We start from the raw sequence: 27,928 nt of genomic DNA on the forward strand, positions 1-27,928 counted from the left end.
GCCAGACTGGTTAGATGACAGAGGTTAACCTAATTTTGTTAACCCTCAAAGTAGCTTCTTCCCCAAGATGCTTGCATAGATAACCTATTGCTCATGTGGTGGCTGATCGGTATTTTTGCTGTGCTTTTTTATACGTCTTGCTCCACTTTCAACAAATTTGACCACAATCATCTGTGACGTTTTTCTAAACGATATCTCCATATTTACTGGCAACAGGGTCAAGGTTTCCAAGAAAGAAGAATTTCCCTATCATATGAGAAGTCTTCTTTCATTTAAGTGGCGGTCAAGTGAGGAAAAGGTAGTTGAGTGTTAGTTTAGTTTCGGAACAAAGTATGCCAAATGTGTTTTGGGGGTTTTTAATTTTTCCACAAAGCCTTATGGCAGCACTTTTCTGAAAGGTAATGTCCCAGAAAGGAAAAATAACTTTCCTAATTTACCCTGAAAAGGATTAGAAAATTTGTTATCTACAAGGAAGTTAGACTGCACGTTGTTTACAACTTCCTTGTTCAGTTTTTGAGAAGGGTATTTTTTCCAGGGTGTAGCATCTATTAGCAAAGAAGATGTTTGCTGCCTGTTTTAAATTCTGTAGCCAGGGCAGACTTTGCCGCAGTAGGAGCTTTAGACTGTTCAGTGTGAAAGGGAGGGCTTCAGGGAGGGCTCTGTGGAAGGACCAGGACATCCTTGGCTATCAAATCACTTTAAAAGTCCACTGAGAGTTGCAGGCACTGGGAAATAATGTGAAAGACCCCAGCATATCCATCACGGAGGTGGTAAAAGTAAAACAGTAGAATTAGATGATCACTATTCTACGAAGGTGGTTAGAGACTGGGCAATCTGTCTCTGGCCTGTTTCCAACACAGCCAAATGCTGCAAGTACTACTCCAGACAGGCAAGAACATCACTCCATGGATAGACTTGGAAATTGTGAAGTAGCCGTGTGGATCATTTTAAGTCAAATGTCAAGATCCTGGGTGAGACAACTGGCCGAGGTATGTGCAAGAAGAAGAAAGCAGATTTTGGTCTAGAACAAATTTTCCTGATACCATTTTTGTTGGCTATAAAAGGAAGCCCTTGAAATATTCACAGAGGACAGGTATTTGACTTGTTTAATGTTTCAAAAGCAACATAGAAAACTTTAAACAGATCAGCGAAAGTGATTTAAACTGCAGATCAAATGATTCAAAGGGACCATAATCTGTTAGGTCCAGCAGCAGAGCTGTTTGTCCCTCTATGGTGCCACAAGTGTGCCTGTGCCCAGGACATGTGTCAGCTATGGGAAGAAGAAAGGTGAGACAAGCTGGGTAATTATTCATTCCAGCCTCAACCCCACTAACCTTTTACACAGACAAGCATTTTTGCAGCCTACAGGTCAAGCAGGGTTCTTCAAGCATCCCACCTATAACAGCTCTGGGAAATGCATTTTTCCACAGAACCATCTACACACCACAGCAGCTTAACTGGCACTTAAGTGCTGATGGGGTCCGGGGTCAAAAACAACCAACAAGGGAAGGAGATCTTAGACTTTGGAAGGTGGAGATGATGATGGTCAGAGGCTTTATGTGCATTTTAGTGCTCATGTGAACTGTGGTCTGTTTTTAAACACTCTAAATGCTGGTCAGGCTTGCCAGATGAGGTGCATTGCACACATGACATGTGGACAATAGATTAGCCTCTTATTGCTAGTTTGTTCCTAGAAGAGGATCTTGGCTGAAAGCAATACAGTCAGAATGCAAAACTGCCTTGGTGTGGTACTCCTTGGTCAACAGTTTTGCTCTAAATGGAATAAATGGGTCATGTATCCAGTCTGTAGTGGCTTTTCATAAGAAAATCAATAATTTTCAACATTTCTGAAATTTCTAATGTTGCTGGAAAACCTTTGAGACCACAAGTTTCATTTTGTCTCTTCTGTGAACTTCTATCACCATACTTACAGGGCTGCAAGTGACACCTTTTCATTGGGCTCTAAATGCCTCTGGATGTGAATGTATCTGGATGTAAATCAGTAAATCTCACTGAATTGGCTAACTTTTCAACTGGGTGGTGTAAAAGGATGCAGGTGGATGCAAGTGCAAGGTAGTCATACTTTAAAAAATAAATAAAAATAAAATAAGACTTTCCTATAATTCCTTTCATAAAAGAATGGGGGCTACAATTTAATAACCAATCCTATAAAATCAATTACACTTCCACAATTTTTGAAAAGATGATTTGGTCTCTAGTCAAAAAATAGCCAATATTCTTTAACTGTTTCATGTGTTTCTTGTTCAGAACAAACATGATATTTTCTTTCTGGGTCCTGTGTAGCACTTTTACCCTGCATTTTAGTGCCACTTCAGTGCTCAGACATAACTATGGTATAAATACTATAGAATACCAAAGAATCAGTATTACTCAGTATTTTAAAATTATAAGAAGCAGAAGAAAAAACAAATTCAGACACCAGCCTTTTTAGCAATGAAGTCAGAAAATACCTGCAAAGCTTTGTATGGGCAGTGGAACTGATGTATCCAGAGATAGTCTGAGGGCAACAAAGCACATCACAAAGCATGTTGGCTTCCATGAGTAGCCTGGAAGCCGGAGAAGTTCAAGGACCCTGGCCCAGAGGAAATGGGCTCTCTCTCTAATGGAAAGTTAGATGTACACTATCAGCAAATACTTCAGGAACAATGCAATTCTGATAACACAAGTGAAGTTCATGTGTTGCATCTATATAGAATGTATAAAGGTTATGAGCATGACAATGAACAAGAAAGAAAATAGCTAAGAAAAAAGTATAAGAAAAACCACCAGAGTAGCCAGCTTATTAGATACAAAAATCTTGCCTGATTTACTCTGTGTAGGGACTAAGTTTCAAAGCAAGCTGTGTATGACCTATGCTCCTTGTGAGTGCATGAAAACAACAGCCTGATGAAGATCCTTTCTTCTCTGCCTTATTGTGAGCCACAGAATTGTCTTGATCTACATGAGCTTATTAGATATTATTAACATTAATTTCTCTTGATCTGTGGGGAACAAACACATATAGCTAGCACTACTGCAAAATTCTGTTAGCCCACTTAAGATATCAATCATATGCACTGGTTGTTTTGCAGCTTAAATGGCTTTTTGATCTCCATCCACAAAAAGCCGTATCTAGTTTCTTACTTGGGAATCTTCTCCCTTTTCACAATTTCTGTTCATTTCATTTCCTGTTAGAATTAAATGTCATGTACTTCCTATGAACATTACTCATATTTGCTTAACTGCTCCTAATGTTATGCTTTCTCTTAGGACTATTCTCTACTATTTTTTTGTTTCCTTATCCTGTTTGATTCACTTTGGTCTTCTGAAAAATAAGAGATCTTCATGAAGAGGTGCAGGTCTTGTCCTCAGAAATATGATTTGATGAACAACAAAGAAGTTTAGAGAGATTTTACAAAATCCGAGGTTGACAACACTACTACAATTAGGACATAAAGAATTGAGATACCCTAGTATGTCCAGAGAGAGTAGTTTGGAGAAGAGAAGCTCCTAGCATTCAATACTGAGTGCAATTTTCTAAACATTTTCTAAAAATGGTTGTAAGCACATAGGTAAACCCTGAATACCTACCAGAGTTAAAGTTTCTTGTGACCTTCTATTAGAATAGGAACCCTTGGAGCTGTTGCAGATTTTTCAGACAAGGGTACCTACATTACCCATGCAAACCTAGCACATAGGCACCCAGTGACCCACTACCAGTAGCCTCAGTAGTCATAAATATCAAGGGAACAACAGAATAGCACAAATAGATGGCACCAGCAGCTACAGCTTACATACTATACACACTCTGCTCTGGTTAGGAAAAATAAATGTACATAAATTAAATAAGGGCAGTGCAAAGAAAATTAAAATCACTGGATGTCCAGGACTGGATGTCAGCCTGGTGTTTTTCCCATCCTTACACATAGAATCCCTACATTTGTTCACCCACTTTTCATGGTGCCTGTCTGGGTGCCCCTCAAAGGCCTTTGCCAAAGAACAGCAAAGACTGAGGTCAGAGGTGACCTCAGGAAATCATCTTGTCCAACACTCCTGTTCAAGAAGGGCCACCTACAGCTCCTTGCCTGGGACTGTGTCTAGTGAGGTTTTGAATACCTCTGGAGATGAGATTTCACAACCTCTCTGGTCAACCTGTGTGAATTTTTGGTCACAGTAGAAAACTGGTTTATGTTCAGGTGGAATTCAGGCATTTAAATTTTTTCCTATTGCCTCTTGTCCTGTCACTGGCCACCACTGAGAGGAGCCTGGCTCTCTTTGCTTCCTCTTTTCAGGCATTTGTGCACATTGGTGAGATCTCCTTGACTCTTCCCCACACTTAATAGTCCCAACTCCCTCTGCCTCTCCTCAGACAAAAAATGCTTCAGTCCCTTAATTATCTCTGTGGCACTTCACCACCAGTTCCACAAATCCAATTATCTCTGTTTTTCACTCTATGCCTTACACAAATCTCATAAAAATTTTAAGGCATTAAGAAAAGCAGAAATCAGATTCAAAACCAGATGAAGAAGACAAAGTAAACCAAAACAATCCAAAACAAAACAAAAAGTCCCCAAACATAATTACATTTTCCTTGCATTTGCATTCCTTTGCACTTTATGTATAACAACTTCTGAGTAAGCTTCAAATGTAAATTGCTATAAAATGTGCTGTCAGTCCTCTGTTTTTGTCAGGACTGGTTCAAGTGGTGGATCTGCCTGTGCTACTGGCTGCATCGGTGTTTCAGTTTGGTGACAGATGTCTGACAATTATCTGTCAGGCTAGTTGTACTTCAGATATCTGATTGGAAGGTTCAGTACATTCAGTTTTTTCAGAGACAGATTACAGAGTATCCTTGGCATCTATTTTGAAACAACCAAGGTACTAGAACTAAAATTTTGCATTTGTGCACAGAAATAGACAACAACAAAACAAACAAACAAACAAAAAAACCCCCAACTTTTCTAAGCAGTAGCATTTTTAATGGGCAACTGCTTCAGAAGAATGCTCAGTGCTATCTGAGTAACTCAAGATACATCTCAAATGTCCACGTATGTAGTTAAAAATTAGTAATCACTTCCTGGCTGAACAAGGAGCTGAATTTTATATAACACCTTTATGTATATAGTCTTTACTAGTCACACGCACATAGTCTTGCATTTGAGAATAGAGATTATGAAAGAAAGAGATATGAAAAGATGTTTGAGTATCATTCCCATCAACCAGTAGAGACCTCATTTAGCAAAAGTGATACAATCCCCAAACTCTTTAGAAAACTTTTGTTTGCCACTACAATAGTCACATGAGGAAATCCCTGCACAGCAGTATTTCTGCCGAGTGTACAGATGTGCTTGGCAATAACAGCTCAGCCTCCCCACATGGGGATGCTGCTATTCCACACTCCCCATTTTCTCTTGCAACATACAGGAGTGTTCAAAAGTCTGTGACCTGATTTCTCTTGTAATGTCATCATGGCATTAATAAAAGGTTCTACTAAAATTACAAAAGGAAAAACCCAGTCTCATGGAAACCTGGGTCTGGTTCTGGGGTGGAGGATGTCCACAGATGCGGGGCTGGTACAAATGTATCAGTTTTCATGGCACAACTCTTATCCTGGAAATCTTGTCCTCCTCCTACTTTTGTGCACCATTTTTCAGTTTTCTCCCTCCCCATGATCCTTTTTAACCTTCATTCTCACTCCTTTTTTCAATTTTTTTTAAAGGTTCTCTTTTCCCTCTGTATCTTAACTCAGGACATTCCTGAGTGTCTTGGCAATGCCAGCAGAGGCTCCCATACAGCTCTGTGAGTTGCACCACCTGGGAGCTGGGCTGGAAGACTGGCATTGAATCTCTCAGCTGATATGCCCATGCTAATGCCAGGCAATACATTGAACCACAATATGAACAATCACTTTTTTTTTTTTTTTTTGCAAGAATATTCCTTCATAAAAATAAATTTTTAAAAAAACCTCTATATAGGAAATATTTGCTTGCAGTGAGAATATTTGCACTTCAGTAAAGAAGTCATCAATTTGCTTTGGAGCTAAAGTTCTTCTGTTTACTGAAAGCTGAATCCTAGCTTTAGCCAGGCAATTTTGAACAACAAAGAAAACTTCCTGCACAGGAAAATGTAAAAAACTTGCCTCAGATCAACTCCCTCCCAAGTGAGATTTGTTCCAAAATCCTGGCTACTACTGGGCTCTGTTGGACTCTCCCACAGGATGTCTGCCACCTTGACTCTCCAGTGTAGGACCAGAGAACAAAGCTAGAGAAGCAACAGTGCAGCAAGCAACAAAGTGATTTCCCTGAGGGATTTTCTGTTTGGGAGTGCTGTTCTCCCTCCAGTGAACTTCAACCTGGCAATAAATGTGCTTCCCTCTGCTGTCTTTCCCTCAGAAGCATCCTTGATCCCTTCAGTCAGAGGCTGCTGCTAGGGAACCCTCTCCCCAGCACCTTCATGGCTTCAGACTTTCCACTTCACACTGTGCATCTTCCTTCTTTGTGAAGTGGTGCTTTCAATTAACCTCATCAGTGGAAGCCCTTTTAGGGAAATTTAACTTATTTAATTATCAGATATGGTCACATCTGGCACTTTTTTTGCTAGAAAATATACAGAAGCCAAATAATTATTTGTTTATTAAGAGTTCCAAAGCATGTAAAATCCCATAGCACAGGTCATTAGAGAAGTATCTGATGGTGCTGTAAATGAAGAGGGTTTTTTGGCAGGATTTATAAAATAGAGATTGCATTGTAAAGATTCCTAAAAGTTATAAAAAATAAAATATCACAAAATATTGAAAGAAGAAAAATGCCACAGATGTCAAAATATACATAGAAATTTTAACTTTAGATCAGGAAAATTTTGATGATTTTTCCAATTAAAGCAACTGAAAAACTTTATTTTAGAAACTTAGGAAATTTATTTTAGAAACCTAAGAAAAAAGTAGAATACTGGCTATATCTAGCTTTGGATAACTTACTTTTTTGGAGTTTCACTATTTTCAGGGTCTACTTTTTACTTAATGTGTAGCACAATATGTAAACACATGCACAACACTTTAAATTACAGAAATGTTTTAACAGATAGCTTATGTAAGAGTTTCTTGAACAAAACAGAAATATTTCAGCTCTTAATATTTGTAGATTTTGTAGAGCTTTCAGAGAATCCTAATATGCAATGTTACAGTTACAGACCTCAGCAGTGACTTTGCAAACTCCCATACATCCAATTCATATTGTAACTGTGATAGAAGTTTAGATGATCTAATACACTTGCAGGAGTGAAGCAAAACTAATCAGTAAGTTCTGAGTGTTCTCCATATGAAAGTAGCTACTTTTAATTTTTAAGCTATGCTTTGCAGAGAACAACAAATGGACACCTTCTTTGGTTTTGTTTTTTTTTTTTTTTTACAATGTAATATCAGTACTGGACTTACCAATTTTTGAGTTTCCAAGAGAAAATCATTCTTATGTAGAAAAGCAGAAAAATATATTTAAAATCCAATTAAAAAGACCTTTCAAGCTTAATAAAAATCTTCAAAGGTACTATTTGCTACAAAGAATAAAAACAAAAAAAAAATCCTTTGCCATAATTTTTCTGATAATTTGTATTGCTTAGATCATCAGAAAGAGGTTAACTCTGTAGCTCACTGTGTGGGCTGGAAAAATCACGTGGCAGCCATGGTTTTAATTACTTTTTTCCCCACCTCTAAAAATTTTCAGTTCTTGTGCCCATTTGTGAAGGAGCTTTTATCAGTTCCAAATACACATAGGTTGTGAAAGGTTTCCTCACATTTCCAGGTTTAGGTTAGAGTATCTGAAACCAAATTTTTACACATGAGAATTCTTTTTCTTGAAAAAAGGCGTTTTTGTACCAGATTTCGCTTTGTTTAGCTCAGCAGCTCCATAAAAACCACATCTGTTGCCTTGATCTTCAGAAAACATGATTCAAAACTCTCAGGCAAGCCCTTCAAAGTATTCTAGGTCTGAAATGTTTGCCCAAACCTCTGAACATATAAAAGTTAATTTTTATTAATCTGTTACTTTGGGAAAGTAAACATTTTATTTATCACAACATCATAACATTTTATTTATTTGCTATTTATATAGCAAGGAACAGAAGGTAATTTATCAATCTCTCTTTTCTCAGTTCTGTTAATGAGGTTACAGTATAAGCCTAAGCCTGCCAGCCAAAACTTCATACTGCAGATCTAAGAAATTCTCTGGTTTACTCTTCAGCACTGCAGAAAAAAACAAGTTGCTCCTGTCTTCCTATTTTCAGAGAAATCTCACATATTCACCTGCCCTAAAAAACATTCTCTCTTATTTATTCATTTTCAGCATCGCTGGTTTACCAACAGTAAGTGAAGTCCACAACTGCAAACAGCAATGGAAAGCAGTTAGGAACGGAAAATTGAAATCTAACACAGTTATGTTCTTACTGCTAAAAGCTTTCCAAAGTAAAATGGCACAGAAAAAGCTTCTTGATTCTGCTTCCTCCACTTGCCCTTAGCTTTGCCCATGAGCAGCATAAGGCCCTGAAGTCCATCTGTATGGCCCAGCTGCTGAGTGTCTGAGTGTCTGTGGCTGTGCCCATCCCACTGCGGGCTCTCCTTGCCTGCCAGCCCTGCTGCTGACGGGCCAGGGACGGGCTCTGCGAGCACCCGTGGGCAGCAGCTCAGCTTTGCTAGCTGGTTTTCTGCCACCAAAGCTAGGGCAGATGACTCATATAAGGCTACTGTCAAAATGAGGACGATATGTGGTGTTCTAGCAATTTGCAGGATCAGAGTCTTGGTCACTGATTTGTTTTGAGTTCCCAGAAATCCATGTCGCGTAAGAACTGAATCACTGGCAAATATTCAAATGAAGGCACAACGACAACACTGAGCAGCTCCCTGTTTTGGAGGCTACAAGCTCACATGCCAAGTTAAACCAGATATCTCATGTGCAAGTAACTGTCCTGCACTTTCTGAGCCACACGTGGCTCCCACCAAGCCAAGATGCTCTCCTAACCTGAATTGAACCTCTATTACATACACTGTGTTCATAGAAATGATGAACATGGAGTTCGTAGAAATGAACACAGTGTTGATGTTCATGTTAATGACTACAAACTAGTATTTTTTGCCAAATGCTGTCCTTGACAAACAAGCACACTCTCTTTTTGAGCTGTCAAAGTAAAACTAAGATCCAGAGTTGATAATCCTCAAATCTGGTAATATCTGCCTTAAATCTCAGTTACACCATTTATTTATTTGGTGACAACATAAGGAAAAGAGAGAATCTGGAATTTCTTCCCCTATTCAACACTGTCAGGACTCACATTATAAAGGATAACTACTGAAGGAGAAAAGCTGGTCAAACCAGACACTTTACAGATGTTTTTGGCAAGAAGTAAGACATGGTCTGGATGTTTTTAGACCAACAATAAATACAAGGTCACTGCAAAGACAAGCAGCATCTAAACTTTATTTTGGAACCTCTGCTTCTGAAACAAGTGCTAATACACTAGATTTTCCTGACAAAGCCTTTTATCAGAACAGTCCAATTCATCACTTCCATTATCTGTGTTGAAACCTTTCTTTTTAATTTTTTTTTGTAATACAATTAACCCTATAAATACACAAATGACAAGTCTGATCTTACATACTTTGAAGTCAATAGGAGCTTACTTTCTACCTTCTCTGGAGCAGGACCAGATACAGGATGAACTGACCCATTGGGGAGCTCTTATATCACAAGGTCTAATCAGAAAATCAATCTCATCATGATTGCACAGCTTTTAGACTTTACCACAGATGCATGATTGCCCCATTCTTTTCACTTCTTAAGGAATATCATCACTATTCTTTAATGTGCAGTAGAAGTCAGAAATATTTCTTTTGAAAAAAAAAATGTAGAATAAAGAGAACTTTAAATTGGTGCAATTTTGTAGTTTTTGGAAAACAACATCACTTTACATTCAGTCATTTGAAACTAGTGCTGCAATTTCCAGGGGAAAAGCCTTACTGGTTCTTGAAGAAATAACCACACAACAGTTTCAAGTAAGCTAGTTAAAGACATATTAATGAGTCTGCTTTTTTCAAAATATTTTTATCCATACTGCCCATAGCTGAAGAGAAAATATTTTTAATTTAGAAGATAGTCCCCCCCCTTTTTTTTTTTTAATTGAACTTGGATAAGAAAAATTGTCAGATTCTGGAAATATTAAATGCTGTGCTTTAATCCTTCATACTGAGAAAATACTGGAATCCTTCATGTCACACTACAACATGAAATAACTCACACACTCACACTAAGATCAAAAGAGCAACAGGAATTAACTTTTGTTTCTGATCTCACAATATGTAGAATTCCAGAAGTGACAGTGGATTGGAGGATGAAATTGCTACCTCTTCAACCACACTGGTCAAACCTAGAGTTTATTAATTCTCTCCTCCACAAAGAAGAATGCAAAACAACCATTATTTACATGAACAGTGCATGAGAACTCCAGTAGAAATACGTAAACATCAGAAGGCATAGAAAACGTTTAAAAAACTTTAAAACTTTTAAAAGAACAGGGCGACATCTTCATACTGGAGAAATATTTACATTTGGGTCCCCTGAGTTAGTTTGCTGAGGATAAATGGTTCTTCCCAATATAATTTATACTTTAATTTCTCCTTAGGGAAGAAAAGATGTAAGAATATTTTCTTTTCAAACCATTCATAATTGAATTCCAAATTAAACTATGGAAATTGACATATGTGTATTTGTAATATAAAGGTTAACAGAGAGAGGGATTTCCTAGACTTGAGAAGAAACCTTTTCACTTGCATTGCTGTTTAGCACTTTTGTTAGTGGTGAAGTTCATACAGTTAATCTGATAACGTCCACAGCTTTGTGTTAACCATAAAAAAGGTGTCACAGGTGGATACGGGCTATGAATCATATGCAGCCCCAGAAGTGCCACCAGCCTTAGCATAGTCTGTATTTAGTTACGTCACCCAAATTTGACTTTCTAACAAACATTCTTGTATGGCATAGGATCCTGGTCTGGATCCCCTGAGAGGCTGCATTACTTTCCATCTTAAATGTGTTATTTTATGCAATTTTTTTTTTTTTTTTTTTTTGGGTAGTGGCCTGCCAATTATACCCAGGGTCCCGCAGAACGCCGTTGTAGGTTTTTCCTTCTTTCTGTGGTCATTACCTTGACTGAAAAGTTTGTATTTACTGCTTCTCACTGCAGTCCATACCTCCTTCAGAGCAGCTAATTGTGTAGTAAACTGCTTTAAAGCACAAGCAACATAATCTCATGCCACTGATTTATGAACAGGATAGCTTCAACATTTTGCACTGCCTAGAATATACTTCCAGCAGCAAATTGGAAATATCAGCCTGTATTATTCTAGGTCACTCGGGGACTATATATTCATACACTGAATATGTAAATCTCTTAAATGAGTAACACTCCAGACATCGTATTTAAGACATGTTTCTTAAACTGTCACCAATACTTACTCAGCAGGATGTGGAAACTTCTGTTCATGCTTTGGGTTCTTCTCTTTTCACAATATGACATTTCAGAGGCAGTTTTATAAATGTTTTGCAATTATCTGTGTACAAAAAAGGTGCCTGTTCTGGTCACCTAATGTAGGGGAAGGGGAGGAAGAGTCAATGAAACACAAATTTGACAGTAGAGTCGTCTGTGAATTTTTGCCCAGGAAGAGATCCTGCAGCCCCTATAGAGGAGGTGCCCTCAATGTGGAGCAGATGCTTTCCCTAAGGTTGCTAGCTGAGGATCTCTGGGAATGCAAAGAGGCTGTGACTTGGGGGCAGGAATGGAAAGGAAAATAGGGAAATAGGAATTAGAATTGCATGAATAACGGAGTTTCTCTTTGGTGACCCAAGCAGAAAATTAAACCAAAATAAATAATTTTGTGTATGCCCAATGCACTTATCAGACTCAAAATGACACAGTTCATTTTGCTTTCAAATTTCTTTTCAACCTTTGAAAGAAATGCACATAAAACCAAAACACTAACTATTTAGAAAATGTCAAAACAAAATATTTTAGCAATATTTTCCTTCTTTGAGCTGGAACTATTAACTGAATCAAAACCCAATTTGCCTGACTGAAAACTACTTTTTTGGGGTGTTTTGTCAGTAATTGTTTGTCCGAGATATTTCCTCCTGTTTAAGGGAAACCTACTCTGATTTCTACTTCCTTTGTTAGTTCAAAATCAACCATCACAACCATTCTTCACACATCCTCAAGTCACACACACCCTGCAAGAAAACCTGAGAAGGAAATTCTACAAAGTTTGCTGTGTGGCATTTCCAGGGCTCTAGCTCATGAGGTTTCTGTGGTTGAGTCTTCCATCTGGTGGTTTTTAGGGTTGGAGAAGTTAATAATTAGGCAACTTCATTTTTATGCTTTTGTGGAGAAACAGATTTCAACCGGGGTTTAGCCCCAGTGTGGAAAACTTGAGAGACTGATTTGACATTTCTAGGTAGGGCAACTCGGTAAGGAAAGTGTAGAAGAGTAGAAGAAGTAGAAGAGGGAAATAAGTTATTTATCCATTTGTGAAGCAATTTTATCAACAAGGAACCGCAATGTATGTGCTCATGGTCTGGTCTTTATCATTAAGGAACAAACCAGGTACTTGGTTTGGTACTTAAGGGTAAAGTCATGTTACCCTGACCAAAGCCACAATCTTTTTAAATTTCTAATGCTGACTGGAGAAATGACACCTGTATAATTTCTCTTATCCTCCACTGACTATAAAGGGAGACAGATATAGTTCAAGACTGTGTATGTCAAAGGTCAGTGAAATGAACTATTTATTTGGTGTTTAAACTCCCTTCCTTTGCTGCCAGTTCTCACAAGTTTGAGTGATAAGAGAAAGGATGCTGGCCAATAACTCTTGACAACATCATTCCTTATCCCAGAAGAAAGGAAATATATATCCAACTGAGTATACAATAAAGGTTAAATCCCTGAAACTGTCATGCAATGCCAGATCCTGGCTGCTGTCATTAATGGGTCACTTCTGCCTTGACTGTGAGCAGGCATGTAAAACATGTTTTGTGATATGCAAATGAACGTGTGGGGGAAAGTAAACCATGCTGAATGCATCTAGTTTGACAGGTAACAGGCGTCCAATCACCCAGTGGATCATATGCCCTTTTTATATATGATTCCCACAATAAAGTGTTGCAATTTCAGTTCACATAAACTGTGTTCAAAATAGGTATGGATGGATACTTTTAAATCCATCTTTAATTTGCTCTGGTTCAGAAGCAACATTTTTTAAATGTGGACAGGATACTTGTTGCTCTGATGAATAAATGGTAAGGCCTTGCTCAAGAAGACTTCAGCAGTTGCTGGAATCTGCTATTACATATTTCTTCTGGCTTTCTGATTATTTGGATGCTTTGCACCCCTTTGGTCCAGTCACCAATTTCCCTGGCTACAGCAGACCAATTCTTTTGTCTTTCCAGGAGATTTTGCTGAAGGACATATCATGATAATCACAAATTAAACAGTGTTTCAGGGACTTGGGGGGTTTTTCTGCCTTGGAGTTTGTGTGGAGAACAGGCACAAACATTCTCTTCTGAAGGACTCCCAGATCCCTGATGCTGCAGAGCACCATTTGTGCTCAGTATGCTATGGATGGGCAGCGGGAATGCAGAGCTCTGAGTTTTCATTAGCAGCTGCTGCCTGTTTGTCTCCACATCATCTGACCCATGGGGACATTTTGGGACTTTTCAACAGCAGCTATTCAAGGAGGGTCTTGTCTCTGTGTGTAGCGAGGCAGAACCAGTGAACCAAACCAATGATTTTCAGGAGTGATGCTATTTTTCCCACTGCCATAAGAAAGGCTGACTGACATGCCCCCACTAAGCCCTGGCCTCTGTGAAATTGCAGGTTTATGGTGAAAAAGCATAGCCCCAGGCAGAGCTTGCATCCTTTCTGGGCACAAGAATAGAGCACTAGTCCAGCAGCTTCACAGGTGCTATGTGCATCATTTCCCTTGTGTTTGAAGAAAAGACAAAAGCTCTGCAAATGGCAATATTTGAGGACCAAAATATTTATTATAATAAATTAAAGTGCAAGCATTTATAAAACATTCCATCTGCATATAAATATCACACGGCAGTGTTAATTTCTGGTAAAGCTTAATAAATACATTTCCTTGGATATTTTTCAATTAATCTATATAAATAAAATTATTGTATAATTATTACCTTAAAATAAGTTACCATTAAATACAAATTATAAAAATTATTTCTGAAATTGTCTGAAATACCAACTTTTCAGGCCAAGGTCAGAAGAGGGCAATATATGCAAGAGAGATTTCCAACTAGGAGGCTCAAAACATCCTGGGTAAAACATCTTATCAAAACATCACTGCCTTAAACAAAGCTGATTCATAGGTGTCAAATTTCAGTGTATAAAAGATAGATATGCCTGCCTCATTCCTGTGGAGATGAGGAGGACAGAACATTGATTTTGTAAATAACGAATGCCTGTGTTGCAATTGAGAGGCAATGTCCTGGAGTTTTCATTTTCAAATAAGGCAGCAATGTCTCTGTCTCTGCCCACTTAGTTTGCTACTTTTGACACAAGTGAAAAATATACTGCATCTGGGGGGAATGGACATAGTTGCAGCTAATCAATTTGAATTATTGTAAGAGATCTGCAGAGACATCTCATCAAGCCTCATCCAGAATTTTTTCAGTTTTTCTTCTTGCTCCCTCCCTTCTTTGGGGCATCAGTACAGGCATTTTCCATGTAGTCAAACAGTAAATCCAGCTCTCCAATGGCTTTAGTCTTTCCATTTTCTCCCAACTAGAAAAGAGCAAAATGTAAATCTTAGCAAGTAGAAACCGAATCAGTAGTTTACTTTCCTAATTCTCTTACACAGTTCTGTTAGTGTCATCGTATCATAAGATATAAGCTAGTTCATTCAAATCTAGACTAGCATATAAATTTCCCAAAGCCTAATTTTTGAAGGTTTAAATTTCCATAACATGTGCAGAGAGCTAACAGAACAAGTGAGGGAGGACTAGAAGGGGAAATATCATTAATCTAGGCATTTAAATAAATGCCTTTGTAAGCTTCACATCCTAAATAATCTTGAGTTGTTTTGTAATTAGGTCGGCTTTAATCCAACTAAGGGACTGGGGTTTGAAACTGCTCTTTCTAAATGTTTGGGGAGAATGTACCTGTTCCATTTTGTTCTTCACTTGTTCCAGGTTCTTTTCAATGTTGTCTCTCTTTCCTGAGAATTGCTAAAAGAAAGGAAATATCCAGATGTAAGATGGACAGCTATATGCAACGATGTGCTTTTTTTTTTCCTTTTTCACACCTTTCTATTAACTCTGACTTTCATATCTCTGATCTGAGGTTTCCTTTCATATCACTGCCTTTTGCCACTGCTTGTAGCTTTCTGAGATTTAGGAGCAGCAATGAGAGTCAGAGGGAAAGAAAGCCAGTGCTACTCACACAACCACTCAGCTCTGAGGTCAGGGATGCCAAGAACTGTGCCACCTGATCAACATAAGGGTACTGGTTCTTGACTTCAGTGAGGAGAACATCTTTTACCACAAGCTCCACAACCCTCTTCATCATGTAGCAGCGGTTGTTTTCCTATGTATGAAAGTAAGAGGTCATGTTAAATCAAGGCAAGAACATAAGTGCTGCAGAGGGATGCAAAGAGCAGATTCCTCACGTAAGGCTTACCCTGATGTTAGCAAAGAGCTGCTGTCCAATCAATCTGTTGTCCGTGTCCTTGTCTGAGGCACTGGCCTGAGAAGAAAAAAGGAAGTGTCAGGTGATGATGGGAACCTTACTTAAAAATTAATAATAAACCCCAAAAGTTTTCATCAGCAATGAAAGTGCAGGTGAAATGAGGGATGGACACCACAGTGTGTTACAGGTAGATAAGCCTGGACATTATGCCTGCTTCTCCCCTCACCTGGGTGAGATTCAAGGTCAGTATCACAGGAAAATAAATAAGCTGAGGTCTGAGTTTGTATCCCCCACTTAAAAGCCAGAAGCTGTCGTGGTTATGGTGACTAAACCAGATACTGCAGGTGGCTGACCTCACAGTGCTGCTGGGAGCTGCTCGGTGGTGTGCACCCAGGGAGACCCACCCATGGCAAAAGCAGCCAAGAAACCTGCCATAGCAGAGCACTGTAGGACACCTGAGCCTCTGCTTGGCTGTGACTGGACTCATGGCCAGGCCCAGCTCCAAATGGCCTGAGCAAACTGAGAAATTTAATGTCATATTTCACAATTTACCCACTTTGGCAGCAGATGCTTGAAAATAAGCAGCTGTGCTGTTCCAGGGGCTGCCTTTCCCTTGGGGAGCAGCAGGAGGAGAGGCAGCAGCTTTCCCTGGCTACAAAGGCAGCAGGAATGGACCTCCTCCACACACCCAACCTCTGCCTTAACTGCAAATATACCTTTTTTTTTTTTTTTTCTGCAGAAAGGCAGGGAAAAGAGGGAGGAATGCCAAAGAAGAGGGAGGAATGCCAAAGAAGAGGGAGGAATGCCAAAGGCTAGAAGTCACAGCACCAACAGAGGAGAAGGTCCTCAGATCCCACCATGAAGAACACATGGATGACTGTACCGTTTTAGCCAAGGTGTAGGTGCGATTCCTGATGTAGGGCTGCTGGAAGTTGATCTTCCTGAGCCTGCAGGCATGATGGGCAGTGGAAGCCCCTTTGAGAGGCAGAGAGCTGGTGAGAAGAAGGGGGAGACAGCAACAGCAGCAGAAGAAAACCCATCCTGGGAAGCTCTTGGACAAGGTGTGCAGGGGGGCCATGGCTCAGTCTGAAATCGTCCGTCCCAGCAGGCTGCAGACACAGGGCTCAGCCCTGATGTGAGAGAAGGCAGCGTTAGCACCAAGGAGAGCGGGTGAAGCAAAGTGAGAGCAGCACAAAGGCTGCAAGCCTTACCTTTGCTGTGATTCTCGACGTGCTCTGCAGGAGGTGAGCTGCACCTTATATAGGGCCACCAACATCTCTCTCAGCCTTTTTTTTTTTTTTTTGGGGTACTGGTGGTGAAATAAAAATGACATCAGCAAGTCTCTTACTTTCCAGTATCCTCTTCTGAGAACTACCTAACCACTTCAAAACCCACAAATACAACTTCAAGGCCATCATAATCTTTAGTTTCCTATAAAGAAACCCAAATATTAATGTGGGGCAAAGCAGGGGCTTTTACCAAGGTAGGAATCCTAAATTCTTTTTGCATAAAAATATTTGAGAATTGTATGAGTTTGTGCCCCCTGTCCTAATTATAGTGCACTTACTTTATTGACAATTTGATGGCAGAAAACCATCAAACTTTCTGTGGTACAAGACTGGTTTCACTGCTGCCGACTGGTGCACACAAGTGATCAGAGACTGTATCAGAACCAAAGCACTGACCACCTGTGGCTCCTACCCAGAAAATACCCTTTCCCACACCGTGGCCCACTGGAGACACTGGCCATCTGCACATCACTGCAATCCTCTCAGAGAGATCAGAAACTGTGTAGGACCAACATGCATTTATCACATGCCTGAATTCCAAATTCCCTTTTTCAAAAATGCTATATGTATTTAAGTCTGTAATCAGGTATAATGACCAGGGCTGTGGTCATGTATCAATCCAGGTGATTTCCATGTTCCTAAGGTTCTTCTGCTAACATGCAGGAAGTGCTGCACCTTCAATCTGAAATACCATGCAGTGTTCTAAACGGGACACTGCACTCTTTAGATGCTAATTTGCAACCCATCAAATGCATGAGAACACAGAACTGGTACAAATGTAAACTCCTGGTTTTCTAATACCCACAAGGTACACAGGTGACAAACAGGAGAAAAGAGATCTGGAAAACCAAGGCTGCAGCTCTACCTCTGAGAACGGATATCTGAGAGCTCTGAGGATGGGCATCCATCTAGCTGGGCTCCATTCTTTGTGACTCAGGTTCTCAGTACAAGTGCCATTATCAACCTAATCTCGTGGTCTGAAATGCCATGATCTTCTTCTTACACCTGAAAGGAAGCAGTTAAAAGCTGAGTGGAACAAAGTTTATTCTTTAGCCTCCTCTGATGCATCTGCAGCATGAATTTATCCCTCCACGTCTCAGTCCTGCCTCAGTTGCCCTTAGACACCTGTTACATCAGTGCTGCACAGATCTGTGCCCTTCAAGCTGTTCCCTGGAGCCACCAGCACCATCTCCTTTTCCATTCCCCTCTCAGGTACCTACTCCCATCACCAGCCTCCAACAGCATCTTGACTGCAGCAGGCAGCAGAAACTGAGTCTGGACTCAGGATGTTAACAGTCTAGTTCACATCCAAATGTACCACAAGGCTATTCAAGAATATATTTCAAGCTCATAGTTCCAGTGGGGATACAGGTTAATGAGAAGATGAAAGGCCGAATTTTACATAACCAAAGGACAGATGTTAAAGATCAAACTGGGAGAATCCTGATGGGTAGGCTGCTTTGAAGTACTGACCTTCCCTGAAATGCATTTCTACTAATTCCTCCACAGGTGCTAAACACAGTCTAGTAACCAAAGTCTGCTTCTAACTGAGGTTTCTCCACCAGCTTATCCATCAGAACTGAAGCCCCATACCCACAACAGGAGCTGTGGACAGGTATTCAGATACCTGTCTTTTGTCCTTCTGGCAGATGTTATCTCTCCATCCCTTTGGTCACTCACTCATCAGACACAGATTCAGCTTGCCTGACCTTTTTGTGGCTCCAATCCCATGGAAAGGGTACATGACCTAAGCAGTGCTGTGCCATGCCCTCAGTTCAAACCACTTTGAGGAGCACACCTCATCCCTTGCCCTGATGGATATTTTTTAAAAATCAGGTAGATTTATGAGGAATTAGATGCTGAATCTTTCTTCTTCCCCTTCCTATGCAGTAATTACAGGATCTCTCCTGCCTTCCTGTTCTTTTATTTCAAACCATACACTGGGGAATACCTATTTCCATAGAAAACCTAAGGTTAGCCTCCCATCTGTATTGTTAGCCATCTCAGCCATGCTACTTTTTGGTTTTGCCATCATGTCCTTTTTCTGAGGTGGTTTCAGTTGTTTAGTTTACCTTGCTATTTTCCAGACACTGAGATGCTGACATGCATATTTCAGGTTCATTAATTCATGTTTTGCAAATTCTGATTTTATGACATTCCTGAAGCTTTTGCATTATTTACTCTTTTGTTAGCAGCTGTGAGTTACAAATACCTTTCATCTCTCTAGCTTACTCTGAGTATGGTCCAGCCCAAAAGCAAACAGCCAAGATGTTAACGGACACTAACACAGCAGACTTTGTATTCCCCATGTTCATCAGATCCTTCCCGGCCTCTTCTCAGGACAATTGGTCCTGGGCTAGAGCTATGGTGGAGCCACAGCCATGGCTGCAGTGATTCCTTGTAGCACGTCAATAGGATTTCTTTGGAAGTGGAGATATGCCTCCCATTTCCAGGGTCTTGGATTTCTGTTATGAGATTGCATTGAACAAAGACCGGTCACAGCTCACCACACCCTAAATAAGAAATACACACCCAGCAATACATCCCATAGAAAGATGGGGCTGAAAATTTGTGCTAGTGCTGGACCTTACTCCAGTCCCCAGCTGAAGTCCAGAAGAGAGTGAAAGTCTCCAGAAGAGACTTCAGCTCTGTATTTTCTGCTACATATGAGGAACGATTTATTTTTATTCTTGTTTGAGGAGGAAATACAATAGACTTTTCAAAAGCAAGGTCTTCTTGAACCATCACTGAGGATGAACTTCAGGGAAATTGCTTGTTTAAATTCCCCTTCCCAAATGGGTTACCCTGAACTGCACAGCAGATCAGTGGAAGGAAAGCTACCTTTCATTTAAAATGTGGTACTCTGAATGAAACCATCACTGGAGGGTCTTTTTTTGTGGAGAAAGAATAAACTGGACAAAATGCATCTGAAAAATGAGGAGGAAGTAATTTTCTTTTATTTCACAATTCTTCAATAGGTTTAATAATATTTTTAATATTTAAGGCTAGTAGCACTGTTTGAAATATGAAATTCATACAAGAAAATATGTGTCCCCTGCTTTCATTTTAATTAAAACCTACCAAAGAGATTTAATCTTCTATAAAGTACTCTGTATTTTGTTCAAGTATAATTAATAAAGGAAATTATTTCAAAATTGCTCACAAGTAATTTTATCTCCATGGTACCACCCCAAGAGTTAAGTGTCTATCCTAACATTTAACTCGCCTATAAACTTTTGAAGTCTAATTACATGGAACTTCCCTAATTCATTAAGAAACCATAGCGGTAAATATTCTCGGCAATGACTTGTTGACCCATTTTGAAGGCAGAGGATTTTTTGAGGAGTACTGGAACTCTGCATCATATCTGCTTCTAAAGCCACAGACACTTCCTTCTGACTTTGAATGAGGTCACAGGTGAGCAACCAATACTGTACTTTGATGTTCAGCTGTTGTGTATCAGCAGCAACGTACTAGCATCCAGGAATTCTCTTGGGCTTCAGTACATTTTCAACCAGCCATGATTGCACTGCATTATTGGAAATGTCAGGACTGGCCACTGGGCCAGAAATACTGTCAAGAGTCAGCATGTGAAGAAGTGAGCCTGTGTACTGTGCTCTTGGATCGTTTATTTGGCAATGAGATTCTCCCCTCTTAACCTTGTATGAATGGTCCATAGGTCATGTAATACCTAATCACTGTTTCAGGTCACTCAGTCTCAGGTTTCAGGTCACATTCATCCCTTCATTTTGTTCCAGCTCATTTGTGAAGCAGTCAGTTGTCAGGTCCATTTTATCTCAGGTCTTCTCTGCTTTTGTCCAAACTTTCAAACTTCTAAAGATTAAAGTAGACTATAAAATTGTTTCAGCTCAAGCTCCAGTAAACTAATTTTAGTCAGCTCTCTGCCCAGCAATGAAAACCTCAGTAATGGAAACTAATTCTTCCCTACAAAACTTGAAAATAAGCTTTTCTGTAATACAATCATTCCTTATGGAAACATTCTGGTACACAGGCAAGTGTCTTCTGGACACAATCATTAGGAATGGCAGAAGGGATTCAATTTCTACAGAGGAAATGTTACCAATACAGAGACTAGGAGAGGACATGTAACATTTGGCCCTTACATTTTCGCTTGGGCTTTTTGGGATTTTTCTTTTTTTTTTTTCTTTTTTTTTTTTTTAATTTAGGTTTAATGTTACATAACAAATTGTGAGTCCTTTGGAAGAAGAATGAATAACATTAATAAAAATGCTTGACCTGGGAATATTAGGTGATTGAAAAATCACTGAGAGCTGGAGACAGCTCTCAGTACAGGCACAGCTGACTCGGGGTTTTTGCTGAGGATGTGTGATTTCTTACCTTCCCTGGCTGTAACACCTCTGTAACAGAGTAACACATTTCCTCTGACAGTAACACTTCAGCTTTTATATCTGATCTTTCATCAAAGATCTTTGTCTCTGACCTTCACTTGGTTTTGTTACATAATTTTTGGGTCTCCTAAGCATAAGATGCTATCATAAAGCTGATACTTCATATCATAAAACATCGAAGAGGAAGGGAACTCATTGCCTCAATTTTAAATTACATTCTGGGGGGGGGGAACCCAAATAAACAACAAAACCAACAAAACAAAAACCGCAGCCATACACACACAGAGAACAAAAGAAAACAAACAAACAAAAAAACCCCAACTAAAACAAACATACACAAAAAACCATTCTGTTTTAAATACCTTTATTCTCAAAAACATTCATTTAGTAGAGATACAAGAGGAAACAAACCAGAGATATGTTGAGACAACACTCTGTCACTGCTACCAGTGTTCTTAAGGTGTTAATACCATGTTATTACCAGGATCACTGAGGTAGTAACTTCTACAGCAGTCCCTAAATTATTAACTAATACAGAAACAACAAAAAAGCCCTGTGTCAATGCAACTGCAACAGATGCTAGTCCAGTGGTCTTGCTTCTTCAGAAAACTCCTGCCAACATCAGTATAACATAAAGAAGTTCTAATACGACTTATCAACAGCAGTCAACACTCAGTTCACACCGAGGGGAAAAAAGAGAATTGAGACCATGTCCGTGCACACAGCCTCACAGCACCCAAAGGCACCACTATTAACCCTTCCACCAGATGGCAACTCTTTTAATTCAGCATGTAAAGTCCCACACATATTATACAACTACCACTTTACATAGTGACCTACATGTGCCCAACTATGTCTTGTGAACAGTCAGATCAGGTGAACTGAAACTTCTGAGCTTCCTGTTAATGCGTGGTATGGTTGCACAGCCATGACTCAGTAACATGATGAAGTGGAATTAATGACCTAGTCTAGCAAAAAGAAAACCACTCTAAATGGGAACAGAATTTTGCAAACTGGCTTATAATTCAAAATCCAGTAATAAACAGTTACTCAGATTAAGAAATAGTTCCAGCGCCTTGGTTGACCAAGTACTAGCAGTTTTATCATGTAACAGAGTAATTATATTAAGCCATTTTGAAGGGAAGGAACACTTTTTAAGGTGAAGTACTTGTGCCCAGACACCAGCACTTCCACTGAGACTCTGAGTCCAGCATCTCCTGAAAGTGAGCCCCTGGCAGCTCAGTTATTCACTATAACAGAGCCATTAGAGAAGGTAATAGCTCTCCTGTCACTAACAGCAGCTTTCGAACTTGTGTCCATCCCTAGGAAACTCCCTGGGCCCCTGCCCCAGCCCTTCCCCAGACCGGGGCTATGCTATTGGCCATCTCCCAAGAGAGTTCTGTGAATCAATGTGTTTCCTCTTGGAGTAGAACCATTGTCAAGAATGTGAGATTTATGGGGCCAGAAAAAATAGCTACAGCATAGGAATTATGACATTGTTTTCCTGGGTTATCTGTTTTTTAGCCATGTGTCGTGTAAGCTAACATACACAAACAGGCTGGAGCCAGCTTCCCACTGGAAACACAAATAAGCATTCCTCACGAGAGCACCGTTCTGGGAACTCACAGGCCCACTCTAGTTGGGGGAACACTGAGCCTCAGCAGGTTCCCTAGTGCACATAGACAACCTTGCAAGACCTGGGCACCCAGCTGTCCAGAACAGGGTGCATCTGCAGATTACATTTATGTGTCACAACAATCCAGTAACCAGAAAGAGGCCTAGAAAGGAAGAAATCCAAAAGTACATGCTTTCTGGATCCTGCCAGCTATTCCTATTCTAATTCACAACCTAAAGTAGTTGCTTTGGAGACATCCCAGCACATTATAGTATGTCATGTCTACAAAGACCCCTTGAGTTTTAGAAAAAATGATACATGTATATATACATATGTACACACAATTGGGATTTAATTGCAGCCAGAACTAAGCCCCACTCAGACACTCACCCACTTCCCACTGGAATGGGATGGGGAAGAGAATCAGAAAAGCAAAAGTAAGAAAACCCGTGGGTTGAGATAAAGACAGTTTAATAGGTAAATCAAAATCCACACACAAGTGAAGCAAAATGAGGAATTTATTCACCAGTTCCAATGGGCAGACAGGTGTCCAGTCCCAGGAAAGCAGGACTCCATCATGCATAATGGTTACTTGAGAAGGAAAACACCATCACTCAGAATGTCCCCCAGTTCCTTCCTCTTCCCCAGCTTTATATGCTGAGCATGACACCACATGGTGTGAGATATCCCCGGGTCAGTTTGTGTCAGCTGTCATGGCTGTGTCCCCTCCCAACTTCTTGTGCACCCCCAGCTTACATGTCAATGGAGTAGGGTGAGGAGCAGAAAAGTCTCGATCCTGTGCCCAGCAATAAAGAAAACACTTCTGTATTATTAACGTTGTCTTCAGCACAATTTCAAAACAGATCCCCATACTAGTTACTACGTAAAAAAGTAACTCTGTCCCAGCACACACACACACATATGTATACATATACAGACAGTATACGTGTATATCAGATTTAAACATAGTTAAAAGGAAAAACTCTGAGGTTCACTTGAAACCTTCACAGGTTTACCTTAGTTACCTTGCCATAAGGTTACCTCACATAAATATAATGTCAGTGACATTTACAAAGATGATCTGCTTTAGTAAAAAACATTATCATGATCTCTGAAGAAAGTGGGGAGTAAGAAGCTTGAGTTGTCCTTTGCCCCTTCCACTGAAGAACCATCTACACTAAGCAGGATTTGCTGCCCCGGCTCTATCACCCAACTCTCCCTGCAAAGAGCAAGCTCTTGGCAAATGAGTGCCCTTGCTCTTACACTTTTAACAGAGCCCCACAAACACAATGAGTGATCCAACAGAGGCTGTGAAAGCTGTATGTAAACCAGGCCTCGCTTGCTTTCCCAAAGGACAGTCTTCACACCAATCTCATGCAGTTCTCAGTCCTCCACCCTAACACGACACCACACAGAACCACCAAGTGCCGTCCTTCAGTTTCCCAGGCACAGCATATTTGACATGCCAAGTTCAGGCTTTCTCAGTCACTCCGTGAGCTTCTCTAGGACACAGCCTGCAAAAAAGAATCCTCACAAGGTCAGCTTACATCCCACACAAATGAACTCTAGGAAACAGTATACTTAGGAAGTTCATTCACATTTCTTCATGGAACTCCAGATGTCCTTCAACACAATAGGAAAAACTGAATCGAAAAGCAAACCAAATCATGGTTTTCCATGAAACTATAGTTCTTCTCTTACCTACCATCCACTGACTGCTCTTCAGGTTTTCTTTTGGTGTGATGACTGCTATTGTGATTAACACTTTCCCACTGGGGTCCAGTGCACAGAAAACCAAAGAAATTATTGCATACCTAAAAATTAACTACAGTTCCACCATGCTATTCTCTCTTCCTCAGGCTCCAGTCTGCAAAGGACTGAATAATTGCTGAATAGAATCAGGACATTAATTTTAGGCCACTGACAATTAAAATAACTGTTCAGCTTGTTTTCTTTATCACACAATTGCGTGCATCTAGGTAAAGAAACCGTTTTTCTTCAGGCTACAGTAAAAATTGGTCAATAAGGTCACAGCAAACCTTCCATTTGCATCAAATAGTGATGGGGCTCTTTGCTGACAAATTTTACCACATGGTTAAGAATTGCTGTGACACCAGATTATTCTGTGTCAGCTCAGCCTTGCAGAACAGGAAGATGGAATTAATCAACATGGCATCACGCAAATAAGCACACAGTAAATTGGTCAAAGAAGTTGTGCTTCCTATACCATCTTCAAGTACTACAGATTTGCTCCTTGAGTATTATGGATTTGGAAATCCCTTTTTCTTCCACTGTTATCTGCCAGAGAGCAATGACACCAGAAGTAAGGTAAGAAGTAAGATTAGTACCTGGACTCCAAGAATTTTTAAGGAAAGGAGAAAGCTGGTGGCTGGTAAATAATTTTATTTCCTTTCACCTTACTGCAACACACACTGGGTTTTGGGATGTGGCCCTTGAGTGCAGAGGGAATTCCAGCTACTTAGAAGACATGGGTGAAGCCAAACCTGTTTTGGAAGGTTGTTACTCACCACATAGGAATCCAGCAGCATTCACTAGTTGTGTGAATCTATTAACCCAAAAAAGGCTGAAAAACCCCTATACAACATACTCATAGTGATTAAAGTATCACTAGAAGACTACTTACTGAGTAGCTTTGTGACTTAATTCAGACTGTATATGCAAAACCAGTTAGAGAATCACAGAGTAAGCTGAGTTGGAAGGGACCCCCAACAATCACTGAGTCCAACTCCTGGCCCTGCACAGCATCACCCCAAGAGTCACTCCATGTGCCTGAGAGCATTGTCCAAACACTTCTTGGATTCTGTCAGATTTGGTGATGTGACCACTGCCCTGGGGAGCCTTTTCCAGTGCCCCAACCACCCTCTGGTGAAGAACCTTTTACAATATCCAACCTAAACCTCCCCTGACACAACCTTAGGCCATTCCCTTGGGTCCTGTCACTGGGCACCACATTGAAGAGTCAGTGTCTGCTCCTCCTCTTCCCCTCACAAGGAAGTTGCAGACACGAGGTCTTCCCTCACCTCCCTTGACCAGCTGGTGACAGGTTGGGAACAGCAGATGAAGACATTCAACACTTACTGACTGGGTCAGTTATTAATGCGCTGGTTTTGTAAATCTTGACCTTAATCTGACGAACTCACAAGGTTGTTTATTCCTGAGATACATCTCCTGTTGGCAACTCCTTATTGTTCTGAAGTTTCCTTGACAGAAAACAATACGCATTCAGTACACAGCATAAACTTGTAATTATTAATAAAGGGTGCACTTTTGAACATTTTTTCCATGTTCAGCTTGCTTGAAAGAGCAACAGGAAATATGTTTGAAGACTGGTCTGAAATATTTAGAAAAACCAAAATCCCTCTTGAACAAGATAAACAATAGCAGAGAACTGGCATAATTTTACATCTGCTTTGAAGACCACAGAACACACTTCAGAAGCTTTGCACTAGCATAACTCAAAACCAAGTATTTTGTCTACACTTCCCTTTGAAAACTTCTGTCCAAAAGTAATTCAATTAGAACACTTCAGGCAAATACTAAAAGTTGTTTAGATGGGAAATCATGTCCACTGATGTGTGAGACACCCTGAGCTTTCATTCTAACATCTAAATTGGTGTGTACCCCTGTGCAAAAAAATGTCTCCTGCCTTTATCATAGCTACTCTCTCCCTGGCAGAAATCAAGACACAGGTACCATACTGCACACATCTAACAAACTCAGAGCTACCTAAGATGTACCAGACTCACCTGTACCAGTACAGACAACACTATAAGCAAAACTGGCACGTATGGTGTTATTGTATCTATGACTTACAGGCCCTAAAATCAGACCTGCAAAAAAACTCTTGACAGAGCTGTCAGACAGCCAGGAAAACCAGACAAACACAGAAAAACAAAGAAAGAGGACACAGTTCATAAAAGTCAATTAACAGGTATCACAGAGAAATAATAGATGATGAGAGGACTTGGCCAGGAAAACAAGAACATGTTGATATGAATAATGTAGATAGGTACCATAAAATTAATGCACCCACATCACAGTAACATACTATATTGAACAAAAATATTTCCCCTTTTAGCCCTTATGTTTTCCACTACAAAACTATCCTTTTAGAGGAAAACCGGAAATTTTCGTAAATGGCTGTTGCACATTTTCCCTTTCAGTAGAAATTTTATGACCAATTATAATTTACACATTAAGTGCACACCACAGAACAATCCCAGAAGCCCTTGAGATAAATAAAATACCTTGATTTGTTTCAAACAAGTCCACTGGTAGGAAGCTACTGTGACATACAATTTCTGGAAGAAGCAAACACCCTCTTCCTAACATGATCAGTACTGGACAGCACTAATTCACACACTCTTTAAATCATTTGTTGGGGACTGACCTTTTGGGCATTGCAGCCTTTCCAACCTGTGTAGCACCCATCTGCTTTAAGTCACGATTTAAAATACCTGTAGTCAGTTGTGATTTCTAGTGTCAACATACCTAAATTCCTCTTTCTGAAGATCAGCTCTGAGTAACATCTTGTCTTTCTTAAGTCCACAGATATTTGAGCTGAACAGGTGAAACAGAGAACTAAACAAAGAAGTGCCAATGCAATAGGCTCTGCCAAATTATCCAGTGTAACTTAAATAGAAACAAACAACTGTTTTTATTTTCAGTAATATGCATACATAATTACATATAAAATCAAAATACAATCAAGTGTGTACAAATTTCAAATTGTTCTTGTACAAAATTTTCAAACTAGGTAGTATTAAAACCTGAAGCCAAACAGAGAACTAAACTGCTTGCTAGCCACCTATTTCCTCTACTTCATTTTAACTTGTCTGCATCACTTGGGAAGATAAAATGAGCTGTCAGCATAAATCACAAACACTTTTCACTGTAAT

General features: G+C 39.9%; 1 protein-coding gene across 1 annotated transcript; it reads right to left on the minus strand.

Moving 5' to 3' along the window:
• Positions 1 to 14,718: 14,718 nt before the first annotated feature.
• IL22 (interleukin 22) lies at positions 14,719 to 16,813 on the minus strand. Its single transcript, XM_021547422.2, has 5 exons — positions 16,619 to 16,813; positions 15,727 to 15,792; positions 15,490 to 15,633; positions 15,210 to 15,275; positions 14,719 to 14,832 (listed from the first exon to the last, which is right to left on the minus strand). Exons 1-5 carry the CDS (start codon positions 16,811 to 16,813, stop codon positions 14,719 to 14,721), a joined length of 585 nt encoding a protein of 194 aa, XP_021403097.1.
• Positions 16,814 to 27,928: the final 11,115 nt, after the last annotated feature.

This window comes from Lonchura striata, chromosome 5 (genome assembly GCF_046129695.1).
Source record: "Lonchura striata isolate bLonStr1 chromosome 5, bLonStr1.mat, whole genome shotgun sequence".
Classification (NCBI taxonomy): Eukaryota; Metazoa; Chordata; class Aves; order Passeriformes; family Estrildidae; genus Lonchura; species Lonchura striata.

Excerpts from the sequence above, each read along its gene's own strand:
- IL22 (XM_021547422.2), bottom strand. The coding sequence starts at position 16,813 with ATGGCCCCCCTGCACACCTTGTCCAAGAGCTTCCCAGGATGGGTTTTC. Across the intron at positions 15,276-15,489 it reads CCTCAGAGCTGAGTGGTTGT|CAATTCTCAGGAAAGAGAGA; the intron begins GTGAGTAGCACT and ends CCTTTCTTTTAG. Across the intron at positions 14,833-15,209 it reads TGAAGAACAAAATGGAACAG|TTGGGAGAAAATGGAAAGAC; the intron begins GTACATTCTCCC and ends GCTCTTTTCTAG.